Source organism: Symsagittifera roscoffensis, chromosome 4, assembly GCF_963678635.1.
Source record: "Symsagittifera roscoffensis chromosome 4, txSymRosc1.1, whole genome shotgun sequence".
Lineage (NCBI taxonomy): Eukaryota > Metazoa > Xenacoelomorpha > Acoela > Convolutidae > Symsagittifera > Symsagittifera roscoffensis.
The window spans coordinates 51,587,002-51,598,802 of NC_087065.1; the positions used below are offsets into that span (position 1 = coordinate 51,587,002).

At 35.2% G+C, this 11,801-nt stretch overlaps 1 protein-coding gene across 1 annotated transcript; it reads right to left on the reverse strand.

The window, feature by feature from the left end:
• Window positions 1–2,077: 2,077 nt before the first annotated feature.
• On the reverse strand, window positions 2,078–11,414 carry LOC134843559 (serine/threonine-protein phosphatase 2A 55 kDa regulatory subunit B beta isoform-like). Its single transcript, XM_063859683.1, has 9 exons — window positions 11,346–11,414; window positions 11,100–11,276; window positions 10,708–10,802; window positions 10,464–10,623; window positions 10,290–10,396; window positions 9,515–9,857; window positions 5,106–5,236; window positions 4,148–4,284; window positions 2,078–3,650 (listed from the first exon to the last, which is right to left on the reverse strand). The coding sequence occupies exons 1-9, from the start codon at window positions 11,383–11,385 to the stop codon at window positions 3,140–3,142; spliced, it is 1,701 nt and encodes a 566-aa protein (XP_063715753.1). The 5' UTR covers window positions 11,386–11,414; the 3' UTR covers window positions 2,078–3,139.
• Between the last annotated feature and the right edge of the window lie 387 nt (window positions 11,415–11,801).

Sequence of the window (11,801 nt, forward strand, 5' to 3'; positions counted from 1 at the left end):
GAACTTTGACTTTTTTGAACAAGCCATGATTGATAAACGTAACACAATGAGAAAATTGCATCAAACGATAAAAAATTTCCGCTAGGAATTTTTATAACTCAATTCTATTTTCGAAGTTCGAAGCCGATCACGTTTTTGCTAACTTTGCACCTATGCTGATCGATAGTTGAATTTGCCTTCTTTTCGAAAAAAAGAAATGAATTGCACTCAAAAAGAAGCCAAAAGTGAAACCGCGAAAATCAAATTTGAGCGTGAACCAATATTTTTCTTGAATAAAAAAAATCACAAAAACCTGTATAAGAGTGTTCACTGCTTTAATTATTCTTGAAAACAACATCAAATTGAAAAAAAAATTTTTTTTATTTTTATTAATTTAGTCAGATGAATTTGTGCTACTTGTACAGCAACATCCGTGGGTTATTTTTTGCAATTGTTGGAAAACAATTGCATGCATTCTTTGCATCAAAATTTTACTCCATTATTCTAGGAAAGCAGCACTGCGTTAAAATACGCCCTTGAAAACTGAACAGAAACTCCAGTCCAAAAACTAAACGCCATGAAAAACTTATATTTGCAAAGGTTTAGGTACCGGCTGCGCTCGAATCCTGGATATTCATCGTATCAAAAATCATGTTCATGTAGAGCTAGTTTAGCCATGATTAGATTCCTATTATTTTGGATTCCGAAATGAAAGGGCCCAAAAATTTTTTACTCCGACTTACTTAATGCGAACGTAATCACTTGAGAAGAGTGAGTGCATGTCTCATTTTTGTTTTAAAAAATTTCAAAAAGAGACTTACTTTTAAAAATTTTGATTAATCTTGTTAAAAGCTGTAATCTGAGCAATTTGTATTTATAAAACAGCTGAGGGTTACCCCTTAAAATGAACAGACGCTCGAAAACAGTCTATTTTTTAATTATTTAAACACTTATTTTGACTTGAAACTATATTTCTGATTTCCTGTAAGTAAGGATATTTTTGAAATTGGTTGTTTCATCATGTTACCTGTTACAAATTGTTGAGTTCTTGAAGTGATTCTTTTATATTGAATTTTTAAAAGCTTAGAGTAAGCGGTGTCTAATTCTCCTGACATGGCATATTACTTTCTAGTCAAGAAAAACTGTTTCAATTTAAGATCAGATGAATCAAATTTTGCACGATCACACGTTTTAATTGTCCAGCTGAGTTGTTTTTCCAATGATATCGATAAGATAATTTAATGTAGTATTGCAGGGCAGTGTAGGTAACTGATAACGTTCATCAGTAGTATTCTTGCTTTGATAGGTAGCGGTTTTTTGATCGACTGTAGTGTTTAAATACCACAGGCCATTTTTCTTCAGATAATTTTAACTTGAAAGGTCAAAAAATGGTCTACAATTACTCCGAGATATTTCATACTTATTTTTTCTTGAATCATTTTTACGTCTAGGGGAATTCAAAAACAACTTGACTTATCAAATTAAACATAACTCAGCTAAACTCAAACCACGACAATCGAATTTGGCTCTTCAATTTCCCCCACATTCGAATTTCGAAAACTACTTTAACGTTGTCATACGGTAATGAAATTTGCTTGGTGGAGAAATAAACCATTCTGAACACATTGTTTTTGTACCTCATAACGAAAAATGACGGGTTTCGCTGTTATCTGTAATCGCTAGTGTAGGTATTATGAAAGTGAAAAATTTGCAACGTGGTGTGGAGTGGAAAAGAGGCTAATTTTATAAAGCCTTTTCCTGAAAAACGAAAGAAATCAACACGACCTATACAAGTATCTTCACTTCATTTATCGACACTTAACAAGCATGCTGTTTTAGCTTCAATTTATAGCTAAAAATTTTACGTCTAGGGTAATTAAGTATTTTTTCATATTTTCTAACATGTTTTCTACTGCAGATTATAAGCTCTGTTTTTAGCATTAAGTGGGAGTAAAGTCTCTGAAAGTATTTGGATAAAATATTGCAGTTTATCCAAGTGCTATTTATAGCTATTTATTTAGATGGATCCGACAAAGCTGTGATACTTCAGCTCATCTGTCTCTACTCTCTCTACTCTTGTATTGGGTTTAAAAAGATGTGGCTAGAAAGTAATGTTAAAAATACTGTAATAAGAAAATATGATAAATCGAATCAAACTTCATATAAGTTAAGCAGGTTCTATAAATTAAAACGAGAATTCATTACTCATCGTGTGGGTGGCAAAATCTACTGCATGTTTCGCCTGAGGAGCATTCAAGAATGCGGCAAAAACAAATCGAACAATTAGCATCAGAAACTATGATTATCCGAATAAGACATGACTTCACCTCTAGCTAAAATTGATACCATGTACCTACTACCATTTGGTCAAACAAGTTGGCAAAAAAATATTTATTTGTTTCTTCTGAATAATTAAAACAACAATGGCAATCACAGGTAAAAGCACCTTCGCTGCAGATTATTGGCGATGAGTGGGCTGAGTGTTTAACATATTTTCTAGTTTTAGTAACAGCTGCTGTTCGACTAACATTATTTTTCAAGTACAAGTAGAACAGTACGCACACGTTTGATAAGCATCATGACGAGGGTTTTGGGATCTGGAATTATTATGGTGAATTAACTTAGCGTCGTTCAATTTGATTTGAATTAACAATTTTGTGAAATGGCGAAAAGAAAGATGGAAATAGAAAAATGAATGAAAACTGAAAGAAAACGACTAAATGATGGTATAAGTATAAACGTACCAATGCTGTAGCAATTTAAAAATATACTTAAAGTCTTCCGCCTTCCAAATATCGGCAATTTCCTAAGAACACTTTCGGGTAAAGAAAGAGCAGCTACAGCTGCCTGGTCTGGGCTGTGATCTAAAATTTTCCCTGCGAGAAGTATTAATAAAAACTCCCTTTCTTTTATCAAGGGAATATTTTAGCTCTGTTCAATATTTTAAATCGCTTGATTTCAATTTCAGAGCCAAAAAAATAGATTCTAAGCAAAAAAATGTTCGCTTCCACGATTCAAGTTCCATTTGATGACATACTTCACTCCGTTTCTTTTATTCCTGTATTTTTGAAGCTACACGTAAAATTGATCACGTCTTCCCTGTTCCGTTCATTTTTTCCCCACGAAATCTCTACCGCCGACAAAACAAGTGGGCGTCTTTTCAAATCTGGTGGTCTCCGGAACCATCTTCAGTTGCTATAATGCTGTTGTTGTTCTCCTGAGGCACCGCAGCAATTGCAGCGCCATCGCCGTCACCACTGTGATTGGACGTAGGCGAACCAGAGTACAGGCTAAATTTGTGTTCGGTCATGGTGCTGTTTATTGAGGTCACTGTTTCCGACCGGACAATCGAGTTGTCGGAGATCGAGATGTGAGTCGTGTCGTCTCGCGAGTGTTCGTCCGGCAGAGCTGGCTCCGGTTCTAGGCCGGCGAAGAGGTAGAGATTGTCACTGGCAGCCAGTGCTATCACATCGTGCTGTGGATGCCAGGCGCTGTGAATCTGTTTCTTAACAGTGTCGAATTTACCTGATTCTATGTCGTCCAGTGGTGTGAGTTTCTGCCTTCCCATAGTTGTAGGATACAATTCCCGGCTAGCTTCGAACGTGTAATCTGTCTGATTTTCTAAGTTGAATATTCGGAATCTGTTTTGATAAGAACCAGTTATTATGTGCCTGAAATAAAAACAACAGTTAGAACCCACTGATGAAACGAAACGTGAGGGTATGAATACCTTAAAGCTATCAGATCACATATTCTTGAAAAAATGAAACTTCACTCACAATCGTCTGATGGTGTCGAGGTTTGTAACATCTATTTTCAGTTGTAAAAGTCTGTTTAATTGCATATTTCTGATAATTCTACCTTATCGCTCGAAAACTTTTAACAAAAATAATTTTTAGACTGGAACGGCTAGCTAGTTTAATCAATCAAATTTCACTTATTTTCAAAATTTAAGTATTGATTACCTCTTGCTTCATTGAAACTTCAGCATATATTTTTTTCATTTTTATTACGATGATTGCAACATTCACTTGTCTGAAGCAGAGGATTCGGCTTTACGCCGGTTCAAACAAAATTGGGAACTATTGAGCGACAAGTACAAGTTAGATTTGTAATTGAAAGGGATGGGTGATACATGTACAGTATGTGGACTGGGGGAGGGGAGTACCTGTCGTCGTGGCTCCAGGAGCACTCGAACTTGTCGAAGATGGAGTCGTTCTCGTACAGCCAGCACAGTTTGTGCCTGAGAGAGGGGTGCACTTGGTAGCACGCAATCGGTCCACTCTCCATGTTCAAATCCCACACCTATTTTTATGAAAACACATTTTTTTTAAATGACAAACATAGCCAACTAACAGTTGGATAACATAGCCAAATAACAGTAGAAAACTAATGAACGCAAAGAAACTGAACAAAAACGGAATTGTTTTTTCAAAAATCTTAAATTATGAATTTCGAAGAAAAAAATAGATGGCCGTAAAGCTCTTTGAATTTGTAGAACAATTTATGATGGTCATTTTTTTGTTAAAATTAACTCAATTTGAGAAAACTAGATCAATATGTAGAACTTTTATTTCGCTGGGAAATCTGATAATTAATTTCCATTTTCGAAATTAGAAGTCGATCACGTTTTTTGTGACCTTAACAATTTTGCTGTTCGATAGTGGAGTTTGCCTTCTTTTAACAAAAGAAATGCATTGAACTTTAAAAAATCAAACCGCGGAAAATCAAAATTGAGCGTAAACAAATTTCAAGACTCTTTCCTCAAAAAAAACCAAGACCTATATAATAGTACTCACTACGTTGATTATTCTTCATAAAAACGTTTCAAACTATTTTTTATCGAAAAGTCATGTTGACAGCATAAGTTGACTTCCTTTCAGAAAAAAAAACAAAACTTTTTGCTGAAAGGAAAACAAAAGTCAAATTTGAGCATTTAATCAATACGATCTATATTAGTCTCTTCATGAAGTTCATACGCTCTTAAACAGAATAAATTGTTATGCTATCTCAAATGACGTAAACACAGTTTCGAGACGATGACAAGTGGCATGATCGTCATTCAAGTTCAAAACACCAAGATGATCAATGGAAAATTTGATTCAAAAATTGATTTGGTGTCTGACCTTGACAGTGAGGTAGTCCCTGGTGAGCATGTAGCGTCCACTGTGGCTGAATCTGACGTCACTGAGGGAGGAGCAGATCTCACTGAAAAAGTTCTGGCTCCTCTCCGCGTCATCCTCCTGCTGCTCAAACACTAAATAACACAAACCTCAAGTATCATTTTCACAAAGGCAATCTAGTCAAAGAACCCATCTCACTGTACCCTGCTCCGCATACACTCATATTCAAAAATACAGAAGCAACTTCGACACAAACTTCCAATTAGCAGGAGTAAAATTCCGATTTTAAACTCATTGTCTTCCAACGTGAGTTTTTTAGAGCATAATCAAGGTATTTGTGAGAAATTCTGGAAAAAAAAACAGCATGCCATCTTTGAAGTTCCCATAGCTCGATAGGACTCTTACTTCAACAAGTTTACTCTAACAAGGTGAAGACTGTTTTTCTGATTGTTCCGACAACTAAAAATATGAAAGGAGGAACTACATCTTTGGGTGTTTTAGTTTTTTTTTTACTTTTTCTCACGCAAAATCAGCTTTTTAACCTAACTACGAAAATTAAAGCGAGCGAGTAGGCGTTTTAACAGTTAGCGCTTTCAATTTAGCCTTTAACTTGACTTTTTTACTCTAATAACTTAGCACGTCTTTGCAAAAACAGTTTAAAAATATCAAACACTGAGGTGAAGTGGAGCTCCGCACCACTTGCGAAACAATACAAACATAAAAACACAGGATGTCAAAAAATGAAACATAGCAAACAGCCAGTTGTTAAAGAGTCAATGGACACAAGTAAAAAAAATTTAAAATTTCGTTTTTTGAGAAAATCTCAACTTTCGCGTTTTGAAGATCACAATAGATAGCTATTGAACTTCTAGAGCAAATCACAATTGACCGTTTTTCGATAAAAAAAATCAATTTGAGAAAACTGGATCACATAAATTTGAGAAAACTGGAACAAACTAAAATGAATGAAACTAATTCCACACATTTTTAGTATTAAAAAAATTAGAAAACATGATCCAAAAAACTGAAAAATAAATTCAAAAAAAAATTCTGATGAAAATACTTAATTTTTCTCAACCATATGTGGAATTGCTTTCAAAAATGTGAACTTGCTTTATGAAAAAATCTAAGTCGAAGTTGACTAAAAAAAACAGATGACTTTTAAGCTTTTTGAAATTCTAGAACAATTTGTGTCTGACATTTTTTTGATTGCTTTAACCCAATTTGAGAAAACTTGATCAAAAGATAAAAACCTTATTTCGCTGGGAAATTCGATCAAATTTTAGAAAAAATATAAGTTTGATAGAGAATTTAGCATTCTCGCCTTCATAAGCATCATTCAAATAAGCAATGCAGTTGGCTTATAAAAAAGCTAAAACTAAGCCGACAAAAGATAAACTGAAATTGACGAAGTCGAAAAATCAAAATTACCAAAAAAACTTCCTTAAAAAATTCTATACTGCAAATTTATCGGAAAAACACTATTAACACAGAGGGGAATCTGAGCTTTGCACCACACAAGGGATTACAACAGCAAGACACTCAAGAACTATCAAAAAGGACTTGGAAAGTTGTCAGCGTAGAAGAAACAATTAGAAACAAATGAATTTTTTAAAGAGTTCCAACTCGGGTTGAACTTGAGCATTCCAAAACCTAAATTTTGGGCCAACGTCTTAATGATCTCGTAAATAAAATCGGAAATTTGTAGGAAACAAAATACTATGTAAATAAGCCGACAGCCAATTAGGTAAAAATCAACCAAAATTGTTCGGCAAAATTTCATTAGAAAATATTCATGTACTGTCCAAATGGCGTCCACGAAAACCATACAGGTACTGAAATGAACATGGTATAGAACTCTAAAGCTAAACTGAGAGCTTAAAACGAAAGCCGAAAAATCATCAGCAACAAAGTGATCATCAGTTGATATCGATCTGTTATAAGTATACATACAACCAATCTATTAAAATGAGAAGATAGTTTTGAAAAAAAACATGCCGAGCCAAAAGAGAGCAAAATTAGCATCGGACAAAACTAACCAAGCAGTAAAAAAAATTACAGAAAACCTCAGCAGAAACCCTTCATGTCGAAAAAAATTCAATAAAATCTTTTCAAAAAATTTTTGAGTCCTGCTTCCCCTCAAACACACACGCACACAAAACTTTTCTCGGCCGTCAAATTATGCAACCGCTTCCCCTCAAAAACCGCTTCCTCTCAAACACACACGCACACAAAACTTTTCTCGGCCGTCAAAGTAGAAAGAAGGCAAAAAATTCAAGAAAAAAAAAGAAATTATAACAAATCGAGGTAACATAATAACAACCAATGTAGAAAGCAAATTTCAATTCGGCCGGATTCTTAAAAGTTTCAGACACTAAGCAAATAAAGTATGACTTGTTTGCACCAAAAAAAAACGATTCTTAGATCTGGCAACTAAGCCGGCAAAACGTAAGCAGACAAATAATAGGCCGAAATTTTTTTAACCGGAATTTTTACCGTTTGAAAAAAAAGTTCCTGGTCAGATTCGAACCCAGGACCTTTGCCTTCCCAGGTGCATTCATTACCTCCAGGCTAAGTGTAGGAGACAGTAAGAAATTTCAATTCGTTATGAACCAAGGTACCACCAAGAGTCGATGAGTCCTGTGGACAAAGTTGTTAACCGGAAAAAAGTATAGTGTCCGATTGCAATACCATTGCTTAACGCAAGGGTAAGAATGCAGTTGCAGTGTGATTAAAAGACCAATGAGCGAAAAAAGGACCGGCATAATGCATGCATATGTCGTGCACTGCATGCATGCTAAAACCTGTGAACAAAGTTCTTAACGGGAAAAAAGTCTAGTACCCGGTTGCAAAACGCTTGCTATCGCAGGTAAAATAGTTTTTTAGGCAATATAAAGCTAGTTTCGAAGCTTTCTAAGGCAAATTTCTAGTACACACCAAAAAAATGGTCAAATAAATTTTTTTAGCTCTTGAGGTTCTGAAAAATGTTCAGATATATCCTAGTTTCTCTGTTAAAATCGGTTAGGCAGAGGCGAAGCTGCGCTTCGCAAACACTTGCGAGAACACGACCAAAATACAGTTTTATCAAGTGAAATAAGAAAAAGTATAAATAAGCCTCCAATTAGCAATAACTCGGAGGTTCTACAACCGCCCGCTAAATGACGCAATATGACATCGGCCGAAACTATGTACCCCGAAGAAACCTTTTAATAGAAAAAAAAACCACAAAATTCATGCTGTCGAAACAAAGCAGAAACAAATTAGGCACATGCATAATAGAACGAATATTGAATTTTTCCGAGAAAAAACTGCAATAGCCTGTTGCTGGGCAAGTAGCTCAGAATGTTCCGACCAGAATCGTAAAAAAATACAAACAAATATTTTTATCATCAAACTAGCGTCGTTTCTTCTGCGTGGTGTGATTATAGAACTATACGAAACTATACAATTTAGTCACATGCATAATAGAACGAATATTGAATTTTTCCGAGAAAAAACTGCAATAGCCCGTTGCTGGGCAAGTAGCTCAGAATGTTCCGACCAGAATCGTAAAAAAAATACAAACAAATATTTTTATCATCAAACTAGCGTCGTTTCTTCTGCGTGGTGTGATTATAGAACTATACAAAACCGTAGAAAGTTTTAAAAAATTCAGGATAAAATACTACAATTGTCTTCATAAGAAACAACCGAAAAAAATCTGAAAACTCAAAAAGAAATTGTATAAAAATTTTATCGCCCAGAAAGCGCTTAATGAAGCTTCCAAAACAGTTTTTTTAGTAACATCAAGTTTGCTCTAAACGGCCATATTTTATTTATAACGAACGTTACACGATCGCTTTACTCGCTCGAAGTTGGGCTAAAACAAAAATTTTAAACCGGTTTTTCTCAACTTGGGAAGAATTTTATGATTTTTTTTGTATGTCGTTCGAATAACGACTGTCAGGGTTTTACTATGATACATCACTCGACCCATTCCAATAATTATTTTTCTTATTTGATTTTCCTTGGAAAATAACAAGAAAAAGACTAAAACACACCCGAATACAAAGTTCCAAATGGTCGGAACGATAGCATAAGTACTGAACAGCAACCAAAATTTTCATTGAAGTTTTTACAGTTTTCTGAACATCTCAGCACGCTAAAATAGTGCACCTGCTGTTACCAGAGATTCAAGTGAGTTTAATTGAAGAAAAAAATCAATATTCCGATTCGATAAAAATAACATAATAGCTTAAATCAAAAGGCTTTGCACACAAGATGTAGTTTTTCAGGCAGAATTAACATGCCGGGTCGTCCAACTACCAAATTAGCATGCAACACTTATTTCAAATTGACATGTTCCTCTTTTAATTATTATTTCATATCTAATTAGGCGTGAATTGTTTCAAAATTTAGAGTAAATGACGAACATTTGGCGTATGAGTCGCAGAGGGCCTGTTGTCGCATGTCACACAGCTTGACGTTTCCGCGACTGCTGCTGTAGGCGAATATATTGCAGTGGTGGGGGTGGAACTCTGCGGCTGTTATCACCTCACTCAGCTCCTCCATGTTAGCCGGCTTAATGTCGACGATGTTGAAACTCTGGTCGGTGATAGAGAGGTTCCATAAATTGATGCGCAGGTCATCTGCACTGATGAAGGTCTCGTGGTCGCTGTTGAGGGATATTGAGTTGATGTGATACGTGTGTGCGTTGGAGAAGATCCTCCGAGGACTAGCTTCTATCATTAGTTCTGTCTGTTCGTATGAGGGAACCTAACACAACAATTTACAATCAACGCATCCAAATTTCAACAATTTAAAAATTTAAAGACTTACTAAATTACAATGCATAAATTTGCAAAACTATCAAAAGTAATAAGAGACTGTTTTTTAGAATACTTACAGCGATAGAGTGATCTTGAGTGACAAGAGGGCGAATAAACAACCCTCAAATTTTAGGTCGAGATTGCTAGGATTAGGAAAAAGCAATGGTAAAATCAGATTGGACTCTTCTCGTCCATTTCCACGCGGTCAATTAGTATGAAAAACCAAGATCCAAACCATTTTTGACCATACTCGATCTGATACAACACTTCTTGAATTATCTGAGATTGCGTCGGAAAAAAAACATAGCCTATGTCACAGCTCCTCCCCATCCGATGCTTGAAGCAAAAATGATACTATTACTGAATGAATGTTACTTACAACTAAATTAGAATTAAAAGGTTTAGGGTTTCCTTCTTCGTCTTTCAAATTGTACCCCGTCGTCTTCCTGTTCTTTCTCTGAATTTTCCACAGTTTGATAGTTTTATCTGGAAAACCAAAATTTCGGTTAATAAATGAATAAATTCTGTAGCAGTCATGACTAATAACACAAACCATTTGTAGAGAGGAGATAATGTGAGGAATTCTGTTGTGGAAGCCATTTGATTTTGTTGATTTTCTCTTCTATTTCTAAGCTCTTCAGGTAATCGAATTCTGGTTCGTGGCTTTGAAACGTACTATAAACTGCATATTCACCGTACTTTGCAGGCACTTCCTATTTGAATAGCAAAAAAAGAACACTCGGTTAACGTTAGGATATTATGGATATAATTTTAAAAAGTTGTGGAAATTTTCTTACGGGGGCTTGGTGAAAGATTACAATTCTACCACCTTTGTCACCAGTGGCAAGCAGCTCTCCCGTTTGATTGAACTCTACTGTTGATATTATATCAGCTAAAACAAGTCAAATGGCATTTAAGCACTTTGTTTTGCTTTTCACGTAGTTTTTTAGAATTTTTTCATCCTATTCTACAGCAGTTATGATAACCATAAACGATTGCCAATCTTTTCTCACTGCTCTCTTCTCTTGGCTACTTTAAGTATTTCTGAACATGTGGACAAAAATAACATAGGAAAAAACCATTTTCAAAAATAACATAGGAAGCACGACGTTCTGAATTTCGTGAAAGTTGCGCTATTTTCTGTGAATAAGTCGGGCAATTTTCGCAATTTATAAAACTTAAAACTCACCATCAGTGACTTGTGGATCTGCTGAGCCTTTGACCTGAGAAAAATACCAATTACGGTCTGTTGGTACTGAATTTGAGGAGGACGCTATGCTAGAGTAATTATTATCGTGGCTGGATGCATGAGGAGGGGCAATGTCCATGTCTTCGACACTCGTGGTATCAGCCATCAACAAATCGTCTAAAGGCGAAATAAATTAACAGAGAACCAAAAAACCACATAATTGAAAAGGTTGTGGTAAAAACTGACCGTCATTAATAGATTCTTCCATAGCTTCAACAACCGTCATCGAGTATTTACATGTTGATCTTTCATACAAACACTGAAAAACAAAATCGCCATGGAAACTTGATTTTAAAAGAAACAAACAGCGTTATATAAGTGCACCAAATCACTTAAGAACAAATAAAATCAAGAGAAAATGTCAAAAAGCTGCACAAAAAAACTTCTAATTAACTTCAGTATATCTAAATGAGTTTTTTTAAACTTTTGTAGCCAACTGTACCAGGTAAACGCTGTGAGTTTGTTGAACAGAAAAAGCACTCGATACCGATTTCTTTTTGGTTTCGTTTCGTATTAATTTGGGGATAAAAAACGCGTTTAGTGATATTTATCGAGTTTAAGCTGAGTTAACGGGCAAAACCTAGACGGTAGCAGAAAAATAGGCGAAAATTTTCTTTTCTTCTTTGTCTCGATTATGATTGG